This window comes from Babylonia areolata, chromosome 20 (genome assembly GCF_041734735.1).
Source record: "Babylonia areolata isolate BAREFJ2019XMU chromosome 20, ASM4173473v1, whole genome shotgun sequence".
Classification (NCBI taxonomy): domain Eukaryota; kingdom Metazoa; phylum Mollusca; class Gastropoda; order Neogastropoda; family Buccinidae; genus Babylonia; species Babylonia areolata.
Genome location: NC_134895.1, coordinates 43807860 through 43831129, shown reverse-complemented (window position 1 = coordinate 43831129; position 23270 = coordinate 43807860). Strand labels below are relative to the sequence as shown.

Sequence of the window (23270 nt, the reverse complement as noted above, 5' to 3'; positions counted from 1 at the left end):
CTCTAGAGTACCCTCCCTTCCCCGTGTTTTCATTGGTTTTTGAGTCTGATGTAGCCATCTTGTTACCCGTGGTATTTACGACGCCTCAAAGTACAGGCAGTTTTCATCTAACACGATTTATGTAAAAAAATCGATTGATGATGGGTTCTGGACCCAGCAAAGGTACTGTCGGTGTCCCAGCGAATCCCCGTGTTGCTTATTCTCATGAGCTCTCCAAGAAAGAAAAATCCGTAAGTTTCTTATGTTTTCTACCAAGTATTTTAACTTCTTCTTGTTCCTCTTCTTCTTCTTAAATCTGTGAAGAGTCATTGACGCGCTGCACAGAAGAATTGTTCGCTAGATTCTGCCTGGTCTGCCAGTTGTGTGTCAAAGCCCAGCTGTGGGTCTCAGCAAATGGTTTTCGCGAATCCATTCAATGTTGTCAGTCTGTCGTTTTTGTTTTATCTTGTTTTGTTTTAGCGATTATATCTTGACTTGACTTGACTTGACTAGACGACGGTTTAGGCCTCTCCCGAGGCCTGTTCGTGTTCCTAAAGAACTATTACTGAAATAGTAGCATGCGTGGCGAGCGCGGCTAGACCAGATCAGTTGTCTGACAGGCTGGGTTATACAGGCCAGGTAGGCCCCTCCAGTGTTTATCTAAGCGGGTTTTGAAGGCATTGACTTCGGTTGTTTTTTTCCTGTCCCATACCTCCCTTTCTCCCTCAACGTTTGTTCATTGAATGTTCCTGGTCATGACAGGGGTGCGGCCCGGCCCCTTTATAAAGTGTAAGGAGTTAAGGGCCGAAACACTTGACTGAGGAGGGCTTCTTCTCTGAAGACCTTTTATTGTCCAGCACTCCCTATAGTGTCATTTATCACAATGCAAACAGGTATAAATGCTATTTATATCCTTACACCTATATCAGTCTTGTACCTCTTTGTTAATTACATGGGTGTGTAATTAACACAGAACATTTTGACTCATTTCTGTAAACAAAGTGAGTCTTGTAATAACCCGATGTTTGGTTGTCTGTGTGTGTGTGTGTGTGTGTGTGTGTGTGTGTGTGTGTGTGTGTTAAACTTTAACATTCTATGTGTGTGTGTCTGTATGTATGTCTGTGTGTCTGTTGTAAACTTTAACATTGTCATTTTCTCTGGAAATTGATGCACATGCTTTGGGTGTGTGTGTGTATGTGTATGCATGTGTGTTACCATCAGAGGTATCGCATCGACGCCCCAGTGCTGGTGGACATGCAGCATGGGTCTGTGCGCTACAGGGAGGGACAGGATGAAGGGAGCGGCAGCAAAACAGCCAGAGAGATTCCCCACGAAGGGAGCACAGAGCTGGAACACAAGAAACATTACTTCTACCACACTCGTCTCAATCACTTTGGCACAGGTGAATTTAATATTCCAGCAGAGGGTTTTTGGTTTCTGTGTCTCATGGTTGGTTGGATGGAGAGTGGGGGGTGGGGGTGGTGTGTGTGTGTGTGTGTGTGTGTGTGTGTGTGTGCGTGTGGTGTGTGTGTGTGTGTGTGTGTAAGAATGTGAGTGAATGAGTGATAGAGAGAAAGACAGAGAGAGAATTTCAACCAAAGTACACATTTTGATTGACATTGACAGTGTCTCTCAGACACGGACACACGGTAGACATTATCTACATGAAATATATATACATGTCCATTGATTATTAGATCATCTCAAAACAGTGACTGACTGAAACAAGCGTTTTCCATTCATACACCACACATGTTGTAATGAAACTGACAGATATCAAAAGAAAAACAATCACAACAGGAATGGAAATCATTAACCCCTTGACCGCTGACCCTTGATGGAGTGAAATCAGTGTGGCATGATCTGAAGGACAGTAATGCCTTTTTGGGTACATTTCAATTGTACACTCATTGATTTTGAGTCATTAAATGTCCCAGTGTGGACGGGCGCAATAGCTGAATGGTTAAAGCGTTGGACTTTCAATCTGAGGGTCCTGGATTCGAATCACGGTGACGGCGCCTGGTGGGTAAAGGGTGGAGATTTTTACGATCTCCCAGGTCAACATATGTGCAGACCTGCTAGTGCCTGAACCCCCTTTGTGTGTATATGCAAGCAGAAGATCAAATACGCACATTAAAGATCCTGTAATCCATGTCAGCGTTCGGTGGGTTATGGAAACAAGAACATACCCAGCATGCACACCCCCGAAAATAGAGTATGGCTGCCTACATGGCAGGGTAAAAACGGTCATACACATAAAAGCCCACTTGTGTGCATACGAGTGAACGCAGAAGAAGAAGAAGAAGTCCCAGTGTGGATCCATATCTGGCTGCAACATATTGAATTGTGTCATTGATTTTGCTGAATGAAAGTAAAGCAGTGTCCCAGTTATAGAGGTAGAAGAGCAAATACGCTCATTAAAGATCTTGTAATCCATGTCAGGGTTCATTGGGTTATGGAATCAAGAACATACCCAGCATGCACACCACCAAAAATGGAGTGATGGAGTCTCCCGTTGGTCCGACGGATGAGTAGGCAGGCAGGTTTATCTGTCGGTGTGTGTCCTCATATGGGAGAAGAGGCCAATTCTGGATGCGCAGCACTTCCCACAGGTGTTGCAAGGGAAAACTTCTCCAGAAGTTGAGCCCTGCTTCCTTCGCTCATGCTTCTCCTTAATGACCAGCGTTCTCTTGTTTTCAAACGTCTTTATGCCACTAGAGCACAGCATCCTCCAGCGAGAGCGGTCAAGGGCATCAGTTTCCCAGGAAGCAATGTCTATGTCACAGGCTTTGAGGTTTCTCTTCAAGGTGTCCTTGAAGCGCTTGCAGGGTCTTCCACATTCACGGTGGCCTTCCTTCAGCTGACCATACAAAAGCATCTTCGGGATCCTGCTGTCTGTCATGCAGACACGTGTCCTGTCCAGTGTAGCTGGCACTGGATCAGCAGGCTTTCGATGCTGGGCAGGCCGCTCCTGTCTAGGACCTGGAGGATGGAAACCCTGTCTTGTCACTTTATGCCGAGGATCTTTCTTAGGCATCTCTGGTGAAACTGCTCAAGTTGTTGAATGTGATGGCGATACGTCGTCCATGTTTCACAGCAGTACAACAAGGTGGTCAGCACAACAGCTCTGTAGGTTTTCATCTTGGTGCTGAGCCTGATGCCTTTGACATTCCACAGCCTGTTGTTGGGTCTGCCAAAGGCGGAACTGGCCTTGGCGATGCGCAGTGTCACTTCTGTATCAAGGGTTCTGTTGCTGCATAGGGTGCTGCCCAGGTAGCAAAACTTGTCGACTGACTTGATCTCTGTGTCATCGATCTTGATTGCAGGTGGGGGGGAGGCACTGGCGTTCTGTGAGTTAGCTGGTTGGTACATGGACTCGGTCTTGCTGAGGCTAATGGTGAGTCCAAAGCGCCTGCAGGAGGTTGAGAACCTGTCCATAATGAACTGCATGTCCTCATGGGTGTGTGCAGCAAGCGCGCAGTCATCAGCGAAGAGGAATTCTCTCAACAGTGCCTCAAACACCCTGGACCTGGCATGGAGTCGCCGCAAATTGAAAAGTTTGCCATCTGTGCGAAACTGAATGTAGATGCCCCGGTCACAGTCTTGGAAGGCATCAATCTGCATGGCAGAGAAGAGAATGGAGAACAGTGTGGGTGCCAGGACGCAGCCCTGCTTCACTCCATTTACCACAGGGAACGGATCCAACATGTCAGTATTTTCCTGTACTCTCGCCTGCATGCCATCGTGGAAAGACGCAATCAGTTGGATTAGTCTGTCTGGGCAGCCGAATTTTAGGAGAATCTTCCACAGACCACGGCGGTTCACTGTGTCGAAGGCCTTAGTCAGGTCTACAAAGACCATGTGGAGCTCCTTGTTCTGCTCATGGCACTTCTCTTGCATCTGGCGTACAGCAAACACCATGTCACATGTTCCCCTGCCTGAGCGGAAGCCGCACTGTGCTTCAGGGATGACTGTGTTGGAGACATGGTCAACCAGTCTGTTCAGTATGATGCGGGCGAAGATCTTGCCGGCGATGCAGAGGAGAGAGATTCCACAGTGGTTATTGCAGGATGTTTTGTCTCCCTTCTATTTGTAAATGTGGACAATAGAAGCATCCCTGAAAATCTGTGGGACCTCCCCTCTCTCCCAGATAGACTGGAACAGAGCGGTCAGCTTGTCTGTCAGCACCTTGCCTCCATACTTGTAGATGTCAGCCTGGATTCCATCCGCTCCTGGTGCTTTTCCTGACGTTGTCAGCTTCAGGGCCTTCTGGGTCTCGACCTTGGTGGGAGGGGCAGCTAGCAAGTCACTGACTGGTAGCTGTGGGAGGGCCGCAATTGCCTCGTCTGATACGGATGAGTCCTTGTTGAGGAGGGTGTTGAAGTGCTCTGCCCAGCAGGCAAGGATGTCTTTCTTGTCTGTCAGGAGGGTGGTCTGGTCTCAGACAGGGGTTGATCCTGTGACTCTCGGCCCATACACAGCTCGGAGACCATCATAGAAGGTCTTCATGTCATGAGCATCAGCAGCAGACTGAAGCTCTTCGGACTTTCTCTCCCACCAGGTGTTCTTCATCTCTCGCAGCCTCTTCTGTACAAGTTGCTTGGTTTGCAAGAACTGGCAGTCTTTATCGGAAATGTGATCCTGATGCTGTATATGCAGTGTGTTCAGGAGATTCCAGAGTCGTTCTCGTCAAACCAGTCTTTGTGGCTCCTGTGTACAAAGTTGAGTGTGTCAGCTGCTGCTGTGTACACAGCATCTCTAAAGGTGCTCCATACCTCTTCTACATCAGTCGATACAGGAATTTCTTGGAGAGCTACTTGGATTTGCTGCTGCAGCATGTCCTTGGTGATAGGGAGGCAGTGGATGTTCAGCTTCCTAGGGGGTTTCTGCCTGGCTGGTTGGAGCTTGCGTGCAAGTCTGATGTTCATCTTGCTGCGTACCAGGCGATGGTCCGACCAACAGGCTGCTCCTCTCATGCAGCGTGTAATGGAAACATCACCTCTGTCCCTCTGCTGGACAATCACATAGTCCAGCATGTGCCATTGCTTGGAGCAGGGGTGCATCCATGTGTTCTTGTACTTGTCCACTTGTTGGAAGAGGGTGTTGGTAATGGTCAGTCCATGCTGCGCGCAGAGCGAGAGCAAAAGCAGTCCGTTGGAGTTGCACTTGCCAGTGCTGTGCTGTCCTAGGACTTTTGGTCACGAGGAGAAGTCCACGCCGACATGGGCATTGAAATCCCCAAGGATGATCAGCCTGTCCTTTCTGTCTACCGCTGAAATGGTGCGGCTGAGCTCCTCGTAGAAAGCTTCTTTGATGTCATCAGGGTTGGTCATCATCGGGACATAGCAGCTGATGACTGTGGTGAAGCGATCCTTGGACAGCTTCAGATGCATGTCAGGGTTCATTGGGTTATGGAAACAAGAACATACCCAGCATGCACACCCCCAGAAATGGAGTATGGCTGCCAAAATGGCAGGGTAAATAAACAAAACTGGCATACACATCAAATGTTACATGTCTGCCCAAGGGTGTATGTGTGCATGCCTGAAATCTGATGGAATGATGAGCACCCAGTGGTAGCTGTCAGTCAGCTCTACCCAGGTAGGCAGCTTGTTGTGCAAATATTTGTAAACCGCTTAGAACTTGGTCTCCGACCAAGGATAGGCACTATATAAGTATCCAATATCATCATCATCATCATCATCAAATACAGAGTGGTGACTGACAACCTGACCTGTAAGCTAGGTGACAGCTCTAAACTGATGAGCATATACTTGACTCGTCAACAGCAGTCAAGGGGTTGATTAATTCAAACTGGTTCAGTGTGGAAAACAATCAGTCACGTTATTTAATCAACTTATTTTCTTCACACACTCTCAAGAGCTGATCAGCATGTGTTGTGTTTATGTGAAAGTCAAGCATCTTCAGTCCTTTTAATTTTGGGGGGGTTTTTTTTGTTTTGTTTTGTTTTGTTTTTGTTTTTTGTTGTTGTTGTTGTTGTTTTGTTTTTTGTGTGTGTGTTTTTTAGTTTTACAGTGATTTTCAATATAAAGATCAGTCAACACACTCTGACACCGCCTTGAAACTGAAACTGAAAGATCAGCTGTATATTTTGTCTGATTTCAGACGCAGATAAAAGCAAAGAGGAGCCGTTCAAGTTTTACTATGTGACAAGTGGGCCGGCCAGGGCTCAAGGAAAGAAGCTGTTCTATGTGTACGGTCAGGGCTGGAACGCTCAGGACAGCTTGAGGGTCAAGCCCACACTGACCATGCAGAAAGGGGAGGACTTCGCATGGCCTAATCGATGTGGCCCCAACGATCTTCTCTACAGTGTCAAAATCACTGGATCAAGTATATTTTGTTGGGTTGTTTTCGTGTGTGTTTATTCATTTTGTTGTTGTTGTTTTCAGTGACACAATAGCAAAGATACAATTGTCTGTATTGATGCACAGTTAATTTCTAGTTGGATGAATAAAGATGCATTGTATAGCAATTAATTTCTAGTTGGATGAATAAAGATGTATTGTATAGCATTATATTGCATTGTATTGTGTTGTATTGTATTGTGTTATATTTCCTCTTCAACTATTTTATTGGTGATGAAACATTTTGTATGTCTTTCTTGTTTGTTCCTTTTTTTACGTGTGTTTTTTTTTTTTTTTTTTTTTTGTTGTTGTTGTTGTTTTTGTTTGGTTTTTTTGTAGATGTCGTGTAGAATAATGGAACAGTCAGCATGCTTTGACACCTCCTTGAAACTGTTTCCGTGAAATACACATCAAGGGATGACATACATTTCTTGTGTGGCTGGCACTGTGTCCAGTTGACAGGCTTGAACAACTAGCTGTTGTCACCGTCATTCTGTGGAATTCACACAAGAGCGTTTGCTTTTTATAGCAGATCTTTTTGTTCTTGTTTGCATTTGACTTGGTAGAATGTCAGCTTCACAAGTAAAGGTTACACATTTCCCCGCGAGATGTTTTACAGTCTTTTACAACAAAGGTTGCACATTTCCCTGTGAGATGTTTTACTGGGTTTTGTTTTTTTTTTGTTTTCCAGCAAAGGTTACACATTTCCCTTTGAGATGTTTTACAGCAAAGGTTACACATTTCCATGTGAGGTGTTTTACAGATTTTTACAGTAAAGGTTACACATTTCCCCATGAGATATTTTACAGACTTTTACAGCAAAGGTTACACATTTCCCTATGACATATTTTTACAGCCTTTTTACAGCAGAGGTTACACATTTCCCTGTGACAGTGTGAGATGTTTTACACCCTGTTACAGCAAAAGTTACACATTTCTCTGTAAGATGTTTTACAGCCTGTTGCAGCAAAGGTTACACATTTCCCTGTGAGATGTTTTACAGCCTTTTTACTGCAAAGGTTGCATGTTTCCCTGTGAGATGTTTCACAGCCGTTTTAGAGCAAAGGTTACATATTTCCCTGTGAGATGTTTTTATAGCTTTTTACAACAAAGGTTACACATTTTCCTGCAAGATGTTTTACAGCCTTTAACAGCAAAGGTTACACATTTCCCCCACGAGATATTTTACGCCTTTTTACAGCAAAGGTTAGATATTTCCCCCTGAGATGTTTCATACCCTTTTACAGCAAAGGTTACACATTTCCCTGCGAGATGTTTTACAGCCTCTTTACAGCAAAGGTTACACATTTCCCTGCGAGATGTTTTACAGCCTTCTACAGCAAAGGTTACACATTTCTCCCACTAGATATTTTACACCTTTTTACTGAGCAGAAAATATACTGGTTTTTTCCTCTACATGTGGACACATCCTGGAAGTACTATTGTGGACACATTCAGTTTTCAGTTTCAGTAGCTCAAGGAGGCGTCACTGCGTTTGGACAAATCCATATACACTACACCACATCTGCCAAGCAGATGCCTGACCAGCAGCGTAACCCAACGCGCTTAGTCAGGCCTTGAGAGAAAAAAAAAGGTGAATAAATAATAGATAAGCTTACATAAATAAATAGATAAATAAATGAATAAATAAATAATAATTATAATATAAAAAAGGTAGTAGTAATGATAATAATAATAATAATAATAAAATAATAATAATAATAATAATAATAAGATAATAATAAATAAATAAATAAATAAATAAGACAACAGTGGTGATAAATAAGCAAATAAATGTAAAACATGAAGACACACATTCACACAAACACCCACACATGCATAACAGATATGCACCAAACATGCAGTTTCACAGATATGAAAGCACAGTCAAATACATATAAACGTACATGAGCTCTAACACACACACACACACACACACACACACACACACACACACACACACACATTACCCTGCACCTCCTCTACCCCCCTCCTCCACACACTCATTTCTAGTCTACGTATCGCAGCTTCCACGGCACACACATTCAGGAAGTACTATTAGTTCCCTTTCTTTGCAGTTAATGCTTATGTAGAAACATGGAAAACGTTTTAATGGGACAAATTTTGATGCCAGAGCAGTGCTCAGGTACAGTACTCAATGAGTTAATCAAGCAGGTTTTGTTTCAGTCTCAGGTGAGAGATGAGATGAGATATCTTTCTTTGTTCCAAGAAGACATCAATGAAATCTTAACACCCATGCTGAGTTTAGTAAATTGTCATGTTACCAGGAGTATTTTGTTGATATTCTTTTTATTTTTTTATTATTTTTATTTTTTTTATGGATGACAGTTATTGTTATTTCAGGATTTTTTTTTTCTTTTCTTTTTTTTTCCAGCTCCTGTGGAAACTGCAGACAGTGACTGGGAGGAGAATCGTTCACTGGAGGATTTGGAGTCTACACCTGACAGATCACAGATACGGTGTGTGTGTGTGTGTGTGTGTGTGTGTTCGTTCGTTCTTTAGTTTAACATCTTTTCACTGTAAGTGATATTAGACGAGGGTAGGAAAAAAATCGAGTGGGAGGAGTGGGGATGGGGGGGTGGGGGGGGGGGGGGGATTACTGTGTACGCCTGCGAGTAAGTGAAAGTGTGTGTGTGTGTGTGTGAAAATGATTGATTTAAGTTTTGTTAAAAAACAAACAACAAAAAACATAACAATATAACATATTTCTAATGAAAAACTAACAACTATAACAATGAACCAACTGGACTATTTAACAAGGAGTTGAAAAAGTCATACATTAGCAATGGACTGCTGAAGATCGTCAACACTGAAGATGGGGAGGGGGGGGGAGGGAGGGGGGGCAAGAGGATGATATGTATTTGACATATCTACAAAAAATTAGTACTGTTGACATTATGTTATCAACTACAACTAACAACAACTATTATATGGATGACATTTCTCCATTTACTGTGCAGTTTCAACTAAAATATGATGTACATTTGGAAAAAAAAAAACACACAAAAACTTAAGGATGAAGGCCAGTAAGTCATTAAACTCAACTGTCTCTCATGATGTTTTGTTGGGTTTTTTTTTGTTTTTTTTTTCTCCTGTGATTGAACAGACTGAAGGTGAAGTCAGATGAGCGAGTGTCCTCAGTGAAGGCACGGCTAGCCGTGAAACTGCTGAAGGCAGCATCCAGCATCCTCATCACTCACAGTGATACGGTCCTCAGGTAACTTTCATCATTCTTCTTCTTCTTTGTTCATGGGCTGAAATTCCCACATTCACTCATATTTACACAGGTGGACTTTTACGTGTATGACCATTTTAACCCCGCCATGTAAACAGCCATACTCTGTTTTGGGGGTTGTGCATGCTGGGTATGTTCTTGCTTCCATAACCCACCAAACGCTGACATGGATTACAGGATCTTTAACTCACTCAGTACGGCCAGCCCTCTCTTCTCCTCTACACAGACCCCTCGGATGTCCAGTGGGTGTCTGAATGACCCAACCTTTAGCTTCCGTCGTCAGAATTGTGGTATTCTTTGTCAACATTCACGTCTTCAGTATAAGAGCCTTCCGCTTGCAATATTTTGATGATGGTAACTGGGGTGAAACGCTGTTAACGTCGCCTCTTTCGCCGTTCGTATGGAAAGAGTTAACGTGTGTATTTGATCTTTTGCTTGCATATACAGATGTAGGGGGTTCAGGCACAAGCAGGTCTGCACATATGTTGATATGGGAGATCGTAAAAATCTCCATGCTTTACCCACCAGGTGCCCTTACCAAGATTTGGACCCGGGACCCTCAGATTAAAGTCCAACACTTAAACCACTCAGCTATTGCACCCGTCATCTTCTTCATTAAATCACACGTCTCAACAGTTGTCTGTATAGTTGTTGGCTTATACTTTTCATCATTGTGGACAAAGGTAGCAGAATGGTTAAAGTCTTAACTCCCGAGAGCAAGGTTTCGGTTGCGCATGCGCACTAGAGACTATCCATAAAAGGGAAAGGGGCGGAGTTTATCTATAAAAAGCGCGAGCACGTGTCCGGTAGAAATGTAAACATGTGGGAGGTGAAAGCAAAACAAAGACCGACTCACTGTTAGCGGAGAAAGATATCCGTGTACTCCTGCCACACAATGTGGTCGTTTACGGTTGCCAACGTCGAGGGGCTGTCTGCATGCTTTCCAATTCTCACCGGACAGTACCACGTGCTGGTGCTATTTTTATCTGACAGACACGTCTAGCGCAAACACAAACGGCTCTAGCTCCGCCCCTTTTCTCTGCATTCAAATTTTGTATTACGTGTAGCTGACACATTTTGTACTTTCCAAAGTCAATTCAGGTCTAGATTGGAAGCTGCTAGGCAAATCTCGCTCTCTGCCATAAATGAAGCCAAACCGTAGCTTTATTAGGCTTTTATTTTGAATAAACCTTCACCGACGTCACAGTGTCAGACTCTGGTGAGAAACTGGCTTGATTCAAATCGCCCGCCATTTATAGTCCGGTTCAGGCTTTAAGATGCTTATCAGTCAAAACAGTGTCTGTGAGGGCCTGGTTTCAAATCCCACTCTCGTCCTTTCTCCCAGGTTTGAATGGAAAATCAAACTGAGTGCCTAGTCATTTGGATGAGATGATAAATCAAGGTCCTGTGTGCAGCATGCAATTTGCAAACTGAAAATGAACCCACGGCAACAAAAAGGTTGTCCTTTGGCACAATTCTGCACAAGAAATCCACTCCTGATAGGTACAAAAATAGATACGTATGCTGACCGGCGCAGTAGCTGAGTGGTGAAAGCGTTGGACTTTCAATCTGAGGGTCCCGGGTTCGAATCACGGTGACGGCGCCTGGTGGGTAAAGGGTGGAGATTTTTACGATCTCCCAGGTCAACATATGTGCAGACCTGCTAGTGCCTGAACCCCCTTCATGTGTATATGCAAGCAGAAGATCAAATACGCACGTTAAAGATCCTGTGATCTATGTCAGCGTTCGGTGGGTTATGGAAGCAAGAACATACCCAGCATGCACACCCCCGAAAACGGAGTATGGCTGCCTACATGGCGGGGTAAAAAACAGTCATACATGTAAAAGCCCACTCGTGTGCATACGAGTGAACGCAGAAGAAGAAGAAGATACGTATGCACCCAAGGCCTGACAAAGTGCATTGGGTTTGCTGCTGGTTTGGCGTCTGCCTAGCTTATGTGGTGTAGCATAAAATATGGATTTGTCCAGATGCAGTGGTGCCTTCATGAGTAACTGAAACTGAAACTTTCCCCTGGTTTTGCTATGCTGTTTTGTGTATATCTTATCTGTAATTCTCTTCACTGACCTTGTTGTGTTCATGTCTTCACCTCAGATCGCAACATTACTTAGATCATGTGTGAGTGTCATGTGATAAAAAAACAACTCTGTACCAGTTGTTTGGTTGTTGTTTTATACTTTTAGTCTGGTCTGATTATAGTACTTTGTAAGTCTTTTATGTGTAATTCTCATCCACAACTTTGTTTCTGTAACTCTTTCAGCCCTGAAAAGTCTTTTGCCTGTGCAGCCTTCCCAGCCTGGCAGTGTCAATGGGAAGGGGTGCTTTATTCCAAAAAAAAAATTCCTAATTTTATAACAACCACTCAGCCAGTAGCTACCAAGCTTCAGATAGTCATTGACATGTGATTCTGACATAAACTTCTGAAGTTTAAAGAAGTGGAATGCAAAATTAAAGCATGGAACACTTGCATTGCAGTATGCCTTTGTTGTTTTATTATAGCAATGCAGTAAAATGGATAATAATAAAAAAAAAAAAAAGAGCATACTGATTGTAATCTGGGGATGATCAGTTAAGCAGAAGAGCTATTACAGTTAGAATGAAGGTAATAATTTCTGTATTTCATATACAAGAGTGACATTCAAAGGACGCTGTTTTTGCAGGAATGAGGACGTGTTGGGAGACCTGCGGCCGCAGGAAGAAAGGGACCCTGCCATTCTGGACCTGCTGCTGACTCTGGTGTGATGCCAGACTCTTCGCGTCTCTCTCCCCTGATGACTCTGGTGTGATGCCAGACTCTTCACGTCTCTCTCCGCTGATGATTCTGGTGTGATGCCAGACTCTTTACATCTCTCTTTCCTGATGACTGGTGTGATGTCAGACTCTTCATGTCTCTCTCCCCTGATGATTCTGGTGTGATGCCAGACTCTTCACATCTCTCTTTCCTGATGACTCTGGTGTGATGCCAGACTCTTGATGTCTCTCTTTCCTGATGACTCTGGTGTGATGCCAGACTCTTCACGTCTCTCTTTCCTGATGACTCTGGTGTGATGCCAGACTCTTAATGTCTCTCTCCCCTGATGACTCCGGTGTGATGCCAGACTCTTCACATCTCTCTTTCCTGATGACTCTGGTGTGATGCCAGACTCTTAATGTCTCTCTTTCCTGATGACTCTGGTGTGATGCCATACTCTTCACGTCTCTCTCCGCTGCTGACTCTGGTGTGATGCCAGACTCTTCACGTCTCTCTTTCCTGATGACTCTGGTGTGATGCCAGACTCTTCACGTCTCTCTTTCCTGATGACTCTGGTGTGATGCCAGACTCTTCACGTCTCTCTCCGCTGCTGACTCTGGTGTGATGCCAGACTCTTAATGTCTCTCTCCCCTGATGACTCCGGTGTGATGCCAGACTCTTCACATCTCTCTTTCCTGATGACTCTGGTGTGATGCCAGACTCTTAATGTCTCTCTCCGCTGCTGACTCCGGTGTGATGCCAGACTCTTCACGTCTCTCTTTCCTGATGACTCTGGTGTGATGCCAGACTCTCAGCATCTCCCTGGTCCTGTACAGTTCCTATCTTTGATATCTTTGCTACATCGTGGGACTTTTAACATTTTGCACCATGAAGTTAAAAGGGGTCCCTAACCCAACACTGGCAAGAGCTGTACAGTCTGCAAAGCATACACATGGCAAGATTGAAGCCCATATATATATGTGTGTGTGTGTGTGTGTGTGTGTATGTCATCTTCATCATCATGATTATAATCATAACAATCACAGTGAGTGGCATTTGCCTTGCACATATCTCTTAGTATAAATCAGACTGAATGCGCTTGAAAGAAAGAATAGTTGCTGATTTTTTTTTCTCTTCTGTTTTGGTTTAGGGGATGGTAGTAAAGGGAAAGTATAATGACTGTCATGAATAGGAAAAGAGGGCTGGTCCCATCTTTCGTGGCACAATTGTTCAAATGTGATATAATTGATTTTATGTGTGTGTGCGTGCCTCTGTGTGAGAGAGAGAGAGAGAGAGCGTGTGTGTGTGTGTGTGTGTGTGTGTGTGTGTGTCTATATACTGACATTTACTGATTTGCCACTTGTAAATAATACTCATGTTAACATCAGTATATATATGTGTGGAGGATTTCTGTTTTGACTCAACTCCTGATTTTGGAGAGTTCATGGTTTATCGGTCGTGACTCAACTCCTGAATCAGGAGAGTTCATGATTTATTAATCAGTCATAACATATATTTCTATCTGTATCAGTTGTGCTCTTTTACCACTGTTTTGAGGTGATTTTTTTTTTTTTTTAAAGAAGAAGTTATATTTCCATTATGTCAGTGTTTTTTTTGTTTTTGTTTAACCCCTTGACTCCTCATTCTTGGTGAAATGAGCTCAAGTGTGTCAGTTACTACTTGTCATGCACTTATCCATGAAGTCATTGATTTTGCTGAACAAAAAGAAACGCAATACCAGGAAGGAGGAAGAAATGAAAAATAATAAGAAGAATAATAATAAAGAGTGGTGACTGACATCCTGACCTGTGAGCTCCATTTCACCTGTTTCATTTCATTTCATCAGCAGTCAATGGGTTAATGACAACATGGGTCCATTGCTTCTCAGTCTCAACTCTTCTTTCTTCAAGGTTACATCTCAAGTGAAGTAATTCAGCATAAAGCTCTTGTTGATACTGAGCGCCTGCCTATGTCTTTTTTTCTTCTTCTTTTTTTTTTTTAAGGTAAATTTATGTAGATCTGTGAAGAAGTTGCTTGTTCTTTCTTTTTTTTTCTTTTTTTTTGTTTTTGACTTTCATCTGAAAGAAAGACAAGAGAGGCAAGGCCTTCAAGACTCATTTGTGACACACGCTTTAACCAGTAAAGAAATCACTAGAAAAAGAAAAAAAAAAAAGATATTTAAAAAAATATTCATTAAAATTGGTTTGTACTGAATATTAATAAGCTTTGAAAGAAACAAAAGGGAGAGAAAATGAATTTGTTAAAGTCAACTTCGGACAAACACACTCGCACACATACACACATATGGACATAAATTTTGACAACCAAACACCAGGTTATAACACACTCAATTGGTTTGTAAATAAACACGAGCGAGTCAAAACAGTGTAAACAAGTAATTTTCTATATGTAGCTGTGTACCTGAGTGGTTCTAGTATACTAAGGGGGGAACGGTACAAAAGAACTAACTAATGATGATTTACTGTATTAAAAGATAGACAAGAATTCCACACATTCTGCGCGGGTCGTTGTTGACTGGCAAGTTAGTTGCGAAAAAAGCGTCTGCTATGCAGCTTGTGCGTGAAGCCGTTTTTGAAGCAAGCAGAGCGCTTGGTTACATATAGGCAGGCACAACAGCCAACTGATCATAGAGCATCGGCTTCTGTTTTGAGTGCAAGGTGTGTGGTTTGAATCGCGAAAGTGTGTGTGGGTGGGTAATAAAATTATGAACACTGAACCCTAGCATAATGATCTGCATCATAGACAGATGACTTCTTTTCTTTGTCACCATTTTGTTTATCATTTCAACATATTGCTTGTTTTATATAATCGTCCAAATTACTGTTGTTACCTTCATTCAACATGAATAAAAGGTTCTTTAACACTTGAAGAATCAAGTACTGGGTAACTAACACACTATAAGCATGCGATTAAAAACAAAGATCTCTCTCTCTCTCTCATCTCTCTCTCTCTCTCTCTCATATATATATATATTATGAGAGAGAGAAAGAGGGTGTGAGAGATCAAGAGAGAGAAAGACATAAACACACACACACACACATACACACACACACACCCCATCTCACTAATAACAAAAAGGAGAACAATCTTCCAATGCAAGTCAACTTTCTCTTCATCAATAACGACAACCACCATCCTGTCCTCCAAGCAAAATGCGTGAAAATTTTTTTAAAAAAGACATCAAATAAATGATCAAAATGTTACAAACGAAAATGCTGACATGAGGAATAAGAAGATTCTGTGCAGATTTTTTAGAAAAAAGAAACGCACTTTTTTTTCAAGGCACAAGATCTCTACATTGTAAATGAAATGTGAATCTGTCCGCATATCAGTTCACAAAATGATATAATATCACTCAAACAAACATTTCTTTAAAACCTCTGATGGCGAAAGGTATGATATACAGGTGTTCACAGACAATATTTCACAACCATTGCATTCAGGCTTCAAAATCCAAATCATCAACACAAGTTAAAAAAAAAAAAAAAAGAAAAGATTATTGCATTTTCCGTGTGGCATGGGGTAGAAGACAAGTTGTGCATTCAAAACAAAAATTAAATGATTTGATCAAGTATACAAATGAACACTTGTCTGGCAAAACCCAGTGAACCCACAGAATTTTTTATTTTATTTATTTTTTTTTCATTATTATTATTTTTTTTTTTTTGTCGCTTATTATTTTACTTTCTTGTTCATATTTCCCTGACACTAACAGTCTCTTCAACCCCCTTCCCTCACTCCTGCCCTCTCAGTGGCAGTGCAAAAGAGATCAAAATTATGATTTTTCATGATTTGGGTTTTTGATGGATTTTGATTCTTGAACATCTCTTCTATCATATGCATACGTTTTTCCACTGTAAAGATGTCTTTAACTATGAAAAAATGAAAAAAAAGCTGCCAATAAAGATTGCTTAATGAATCACGGAAGTGTTTATTTTGCTCAATTTCGATGCAAGTCGTCAAGTTTCTGGCCTTGACAACAAACCTTGGACTTACTCAATGATGAGTAAACCTACAACCATGAGTTAAAGTTTTGTCATGAGTATGCATGAAAATAGTCTCTGGGTTTTAATTCATAGCGGTTCCAATCTTTTTTCCCATTGTAAATTTGAGGATTTCGCAAAGCCCAAAATTAACAAAATTCATAAAAAACACAATAATTGAAGAACCAACACAATCTCACATGAAAATGAAGATAATGTCATTGTATATCAAGTCCACATAACAAAAAATGTTTGCATGCACCACATGGACCACAAACCCGATTTCTTTGATACATTGTTTAGCGGCCATTTTGATTTGTTTCCATAGCAACGGGTATTCACAGAAATCTAAAATAACATTTTTTGTGATCCACAAATGATGATACACCTAGCAGACAAAAAGAAAAAGAGGTAGAGAGAAAAAAAAGTTGTTATTTGACTGTAGTGTCTAGCCTCAATCATTCCAGTGTCTCTGGATGAAAATGATTCCACAATTAACGTCTCTGAAATTAATTATTCTGGAACATCATCTAAAAAAAAAAAATTTTTTAAATCAAAAAAATCTACAACGTCCACAAAATGTATAATTCCAAAATGTCTCCAAAACGAACAATTCTACAATGTCTCAGCTCTGAAATCCTTTCCTTCTGTGAAGTGTTTTTCCCCCAAGGACACAACACCCTACCAAAATGGGGCCTCCAATCCTGATCACAGGTGAACACTGCATCAGAAACCCATGGCATGACCGATTCTGCCACAGCACTTCATACACACACTAAAACAGCTTCACAAACCATAACAAAACCTGCCTCATCCGACCATAACTGTTTGCTCTACAAAAACGATTTGGTGATTTCAGAAAACCCCAGACAAACTGGATTGTCTCCAAGAAATATTCACGTACCACACCTCAAAACATGTCTACTTTTGTTGTTGTTTTTTTAATCCACACTCTTTGCACATATTTCAGGATAAATGAAAAACAACATAAGCTATCTTTTTTTTTCATTTTTTTTTTTCATGCCGCACATGACAAACTATATTTTCCTAACACCACGCAGTGTCGTTTCAATCGGTTCTTTCGCTTCTGAACATCATTTCTCTCAACATATACAAAGGAATAAATCAATCATTTCTTCATCCATGCATGCTTTCGGCTGAGCCAAATGGCTGCTCAATGGAAAAAAAATGTAAGAAAGCTATCACAGATTTAGCTGAGCAAGAACTGAAACAATACACAGGGAATGAAACACACAGATTCTTTCCAAAATGACCTAAAGAAAACAAAGACATAAGGCAGATCACACTGTAATGATCTTTGTTTGAATGGCAACACCTTATTGTTGAATAATATCTGAAACAACTGGTGACATCTTAATGCTGAATAATATCTGAAACAAATGGCAACATATAAATGTATAATGATATCTGAAACAACCTATCTACACGGAACACCACATCTCCATTAAAAAAAATACAATAAGAAAAGCAGATGTTTGACCTGAACAGAGATCCAACACACTGGTCATGTCTTGTGACCCTCAACAATAAAAAAAAAAAATTAAATAAAAAAACAACATGCATTCATATGTACATCATCATAATTATATAACACACACATGTAACATGAAGACATGAGAAGAGGAAAGTGGTTTTGCGTCGTACGAAAATCCTACAGACACTGCCATGCTCAAAAAGTATTGATGAATGGCATCAAAAGAGGCCTGGGATTTTCTGAAGGAACTTTAATCCCTTGACTGCTGCCACTGAGTATGGTCATCAGTGAAGGGCTGTCACCTCACAGAGACATGACAGAGCTTACAGGTCAGGATGTCAGTGAAGGGCTGTCACCTCACAGAGACAGGACAGAGCTTACAGGTCAGGATGTCAGTGAAGGGCTGTCACCTCACAGAGACATGACAGAGCTTACAGGTCAGGATGTCAGTGAAGGACAGTCACTTCACTGAGATAGGACAGAACTTACAGGTCAGGATGTCAGTGAAGGGCTGTCACCTCACAGAGACATGACAGAGCTTACAGGTCAGGATGTCAGTGAAGGGCGGTCACCTCACTGAGACAGGACAGAGCTTACAGGTCAGGATGTCAGTGAAGGGTGGTCACCTCACTGAGATAGGACAGAGCTTACAGGTCAGGATGTCAGTGAAGGGCTGTCACCTCAATGAGATAGGACACAGCTTACAGGTCAGGATGTCAGTGAAGGGCGGTCACCTCACAGAGATAGGACAGAGCTTACAGGTCAGGATGTCAGTGAAGGGCTGTCACCTCACAGAGATAGGACAGAGCTTACAGGTCAGGATGTCAGTGAAGGGCTGTCACCTCACAGAGAAAGGACAGAGCTTACAGGTCAGGATGTCAGTGAAGGGCGGTCACCTCACTGAGATAGGACAGAGCTTACAGGTCAGGATGTCAGTGAAGGGCTGTCACCTCAATGAGATAGGACACAGCTTACAGGTCAGGATGTCAGTGAAGGGCTGTCACCTCACTGAGATAAGACAGAGCTTACAGGTCAGGATGTCAGTGAAGGGCTGTCACCTCACAGAGATAGGACAGAGCTTACAGGTCAGGATGTCAGTGAAGGGCTGTCACCTCACAGAGAAAGGACAGAGCTTACAGGTCAGGATGTCAGTGAAGGGCGGTCACCTCACTGAGATAGGACAGAGCTTACAGGTCAGGATGTCAGTGAAGGGCGGTCACCTCACTGAGATAGGACAGAGCTTACAGGTCAGGATGTCAGTGAAGGGCTGTCACCTCAATGAGATAGGACAGAGCTTACAGGTCAGGATGTCAGTGAAGGACAGTCACTTCACTGAGAAAGGACAGAGCTTACAGGTCTGGATGTCAGTGAAGGGCTGTCACCTCACAGAGATAGGACAGAGCTTACAGGTCAGGATGTCAGTGAAGGGCTGTCACCTCACAGAGATAGGACAGAGCTTACAGGTCAGGATGTCAGTGAAGGGCGGTCACCTCACTGAGACAGGACAGAGCTTACAGGTCAGGATGTCAGTGAAGGGCTGTCACTTCACTGAGATAGGACAGAACTTACAGGTCAGGATGTCAGTGAAGGGCTGTCACCTCACTGAGATAAGACAGAGCTTACAGGTCAGGATGTCAGTGAAGGGTTGTCACCTCAATGAGATCAGACAGAGCTTACAGGTCAGGATGTCAGTGAAGGGCTGTCACCTTACTGAGATAAGACAGAGCTTACAGGTCAGGATGTCAGCGAAGGGCTGTCACCTCACTGAGATCAGACAGAGCTTACAGGTCAGGATGTCAGTGAAGGGCTGTCACCTCACTAAGACAGAGCTTACAGGTCAGGATGTCAGTGAAGGGCTGTCACCTCACTGAGATAAGACAGAGCTTACAGGTCAGGATGTCAGCGAAGGGCTGTCACCTCACTGAGATAGGACAGAGCTTACAGGTCAGGATGTCAGTGGATGGCTGTCACCTCACTGAGATAAGACAGAGCTTACAGGTCAGGATGTCAGTGAAGGACTGTCACCTCAATTAGATAGGACAGAGCTTACAGGTCAGGATGTCAGTCACCACTTTGTACTTGCACTTTTTACCTCTGGGATTGTGTCATTCTTTCATCAGCAAAATCAATGACACCATAGATAAGTTCACAAAAAACAACAACAACTGCTTTTCAAACTCACGCCACACTAATCTCATTTCACCAAAGTTCAGCCAGGGGTTACAAAAACAAATACAAAACCAAAATGTCTCCATGATGATCCAGGGCCCAGCAGGAGATTTAACAGAATGGCAAGATCTTTTCTGAGCCAATTTGCATATTACCAGTAAGGCGGTGGAGAATGTAAAAAAAAAAAAAAAAAAAAAAAATGTATATATACACACATATATATATATAAATCTACGCATACACACAAAAATAAATGCTGTCGATTACAACGGTCCATCAAAGATGGAAGTCCCTACATAACAACTATGATACAGACAACACATTTTTCAGATGCCAATCCAGAGATCAAAATCACAAACAACACACACACATACCAAAAACAAAACAAAACAAACAAAAAAAACAAGCCAAAAAAAAAAAAAAAAAAAACTCACAAAAAACCAACTCACACACCTCCAAACCATGTATCACAAACGAGTCAAGTACAACACACATTCCTTTTCATATTGAATGCCACATAAATCCCGAAGCACACCTTATACTACTCTGAAAGGAAACCGAATGTATGGCGAAGACTTGTAGGAAGCTTTGAAGGATCCAGCTTCACTTGGAGTTGACAGACCAGTCGTACTTCATGTAGCTGACTTTGTACTTCTTGCCATCAAGGAGCTGCCCCAGCTGTCGCTTCTTGTCTCCGTTCTGCATGTGTTTGAACACCCAGTACACCGTCTGCTCGCCGAACCACACACACACACACACACACACACACACACACGCACACACACACGCACACATGCATACACACAGCACACATGTAATTGCTTCCTCCAGCATCTTCATCAATGGTTTACATGTTCCTTCTTCCTACGCAATCCGTCCATTTTATGTCTTTTATGTACACATGTTGAATGACTATGATTTCCGTGTGTTGTTTATGTGTTTTACACCACAAATGAATTTCTCTTGTTGAGATAATAAAGCATTCTATAATCTGTAATCCATCTCTTTTCAGTAAAACTTTAGTATATTGCTAGCGAAAATAACATTAACTGTTTCAAAGGAAAAATGGATTGTTTGCTCGCTCACATGGGCTTTTTGTGTTTGGTTTATTTTTTTGACATCACTCACAATTGCACAAATGCACACACACTCACATGCACACACACACACACACACACACAAACACACACACGCACACATGTGCAAGAACACACCCACTCCTAGTCTGAGAGTCATTGTCCTTCACAAAGACTAAGTTATAAATGACTTCCCATTGCAATGGAAAAAAACCCCGCTGATCATACAGATCTCACTTTACTGCTGGCCCATCTGTGAGCTTATGTCAATCTGTGACATATATACATCTTTGTTTTTTCTATTGACCACACTGACCTCCACGTCGTTGCGTCCAAAGTCCTGCTGGTACCACTTGAGAATCATGGAGAGGTGCACGGTTTTCTTGGCAACATCCACCTCACAGCCGTCAGAGCCATCCAGGAAAGCTTCCGCCGCCAGAGACAGCTGCTTGACCACCTCCTGCAGCCCACCAGACCACAGCGTGTCAATCACAGGCAGCCCACCAACACACCAAAGTGATGCCAGTGCCACACTGCCCTTCACAGTTTTTCCTGTCTAACAAGAATCTAAGCATCTGAACATGACATTATCATTTCTTTCTTTTTCAACAAAAATCAAATCAGAGCATTTCCTTAAAAAAAACTTAACATGCTAGACTCACATCAGCAGTGTCAGTTTTCAGAAGGTGGTACTGGGGGCAGGGACAGGCAGCTTTTGGCGCTGTCTAACAACACTTTCCTTTTTTTTTTCCCCCCTTACTTTGAATCACATCTTCCTTCATGACAAGAAACAAAAAACATGTCCTGACAAACTCACATCTGGGGTGTACGTTTTGATGGGGGGGCAGCTCTTGGCACCGCACACCAGGCCGAAGTGGATGAGAGGCTCGTGCGTCTCCAGGGCGACAGAGAGGCGAGGGTCTGACTTGGAGAAGGGCCTGGTGAGCATGCCCACGCCCTTCCTGTTGGCCCGCAGCACGCCGTTCTCTATGTCCTGCAGGGAGTACTCGTAGCCCCCGATGATGTACTTCACCGTGTTGAAAAACTGAAACCCACGTTAGGGTCAAAAATGGTTAGAGGTTCCATAACCTTTTTCCAGCCATCAGGGGCAATCACCGTGTTAAATAAAACTGAAAACCAACGTTAGGGTAAAAAAGGTTCAAAGATCCAGTAACGTTTTTTTCCAGTTATCAGGGGCAATCACCACCATGCTGAAAAACTGAAACAAGGTACTCATCATAGCCACCAATGATGTACTTTGTGTTGGAAAACTGAAACCCACGTATGGGTAAAAAAAAAAAAAAAAAACGGTTAGAGGTCCCATAACCTTTCTCCAGCTACCAGGGCAATCACTGTGTTGAAAAACTGAAAACCGACATTAGCGTCAAAAGGTTAAAGATCCCATAATCTTTTCCAGCCATCAGGGCAATCACTGTGTTGAAAAACTGAAAACTGGCGTTAGGGTCAAAAGGTTCAAAGGTTGCATTACCTTTTCCAGCCATCATGGGCAATCATCATGTTGAAAAACTGATAGAGATGTTTGGTCAAAAAGTGAAAGGTCGCATTACCTTTTCCAGCTATCAGGGGCAATCACCGTGTTTTTAAAACTGAAACCGACGTTAGGGTCAAAAGGTTCAAAGGTCCCATCACCTTTTCCAGCCATCAGGGGCAATCACTGTGTTCAAAAAACTGACACCGACATTAAGACAAAAGGTTAAAGGTCTCATAACCTTTTCCAGCCATCAAGGGCAATCATCATGTTGAAAAACTGATAGAGATGTTGGGTCAAAAAGTGAAAGGTCGCATAACATTTTACGGCCATCAGGGGCAATCATCGTGCTGAAAAACTGAAACAAGGTACTCATAGCCGCTGATGATGTACTTTGTGTTGAAAAACTGACACCTACGTTAGGGTAAAAAAACAACAACAACAACAACAACAAAAAACGGTTAGAGGTCCCATAACCTTTCTCCAGCCATCAGGGCAGTAGGTTAAAAGGCTAGAGGTCCCATAACCTTTCTCAAGCCATCAGGGCAGTAGGTTAAAAGGTTAGAGGTCCCATAACCTTCTCCAGCCATCAGGGCAGTAGGTTAAAAGGTTAGAGGTCCCATAACCCTTCTTCAGCCATCAGGGTAGTAGGTTAAAAGGTTAGAGGTCCCATAACCTTCTCCAGCC

At 42.5% G+C, this 23270-nt stretch overlaps 2 protein-coding genes across 3 annotated transcripts in view; one reads left to right on the top strand and one right to left on the bottom strand.

Moving 5' to 3' along the window:
* Positions 1-50: 50 nt before the first annotated feature.
* On the top strand, positions 51-17931 carry LOC143294532 (uncharacterized). Its single transcript, XM_076605897.1, has 6 exons — positions 51-230; positions 1201-1381; positions 6106-6330; positions 8740-8824; positions 9472-9582; positions 12280-17931. Exons 1-6 carry the CDS (start codon positions 138-140, stop codon positions 12359-12361), a joined length of 777 nt encoding a protein of 258 aa, XP_076462012.1. The 5' UTR covers positions 51-137; the 3' UTR covers positions 12362-17931.
* Positions 15466-23270, bottom strand: part of LOC143294531 (uncharacterized) — a 23795-nt gene continuing 15990 nt past the window's right edge. The window contains exons 7-10 of one of the 2 annotated variants that reach the window (XR_013056910.1): positions 21912-22139; positions 21411-21554; positions 19875-20747; positions 15466-19712 (exon numbers count right to left, since the gene is read on the bottom strand). Coding sequence is in view for 1 of the 2 variants with exons in the window: in XM_076605896.1 (XP_076462011.1) it covers positions 20622-20747; positions 21411-21554; positions 21912-22139 (498 nt within the window). In the remaining variant the exon portion in view is untranslated. Of the gene's footprint in view, positions 20748-21410; positions 21555-21911; positions 22140-23270 lie in introns of both variants that reach the window. The other variant, XM_076605896.1, reaches the window with a different exon arrangement.

Excerpts from the sequence above, each read along its gene's own strand:
- LOC143294532 (XM_076605897.1), top strand. The coding sequence starts at position 138 with ATGATGGGTTCTGGACCCAGCAAAGGTACTGTCGGTGTCCCAGCGAAT. Across the intron at positions 1,382-6,105 it reads TCTCAATCACTTTGGCACAG|ACGCAGATAAAAGCAAAGAG; the intron begins GTGAATTTAATA and ends GTCTGATTTCAG. Across the intron at positions 6,331-8,739 it reads TGTCAAAATCACTGGATCAA|CTCCTGTGGAAACTGCAGAC; the intron begins GTATATTTTGTT and ends TTTTTTTTCCAG.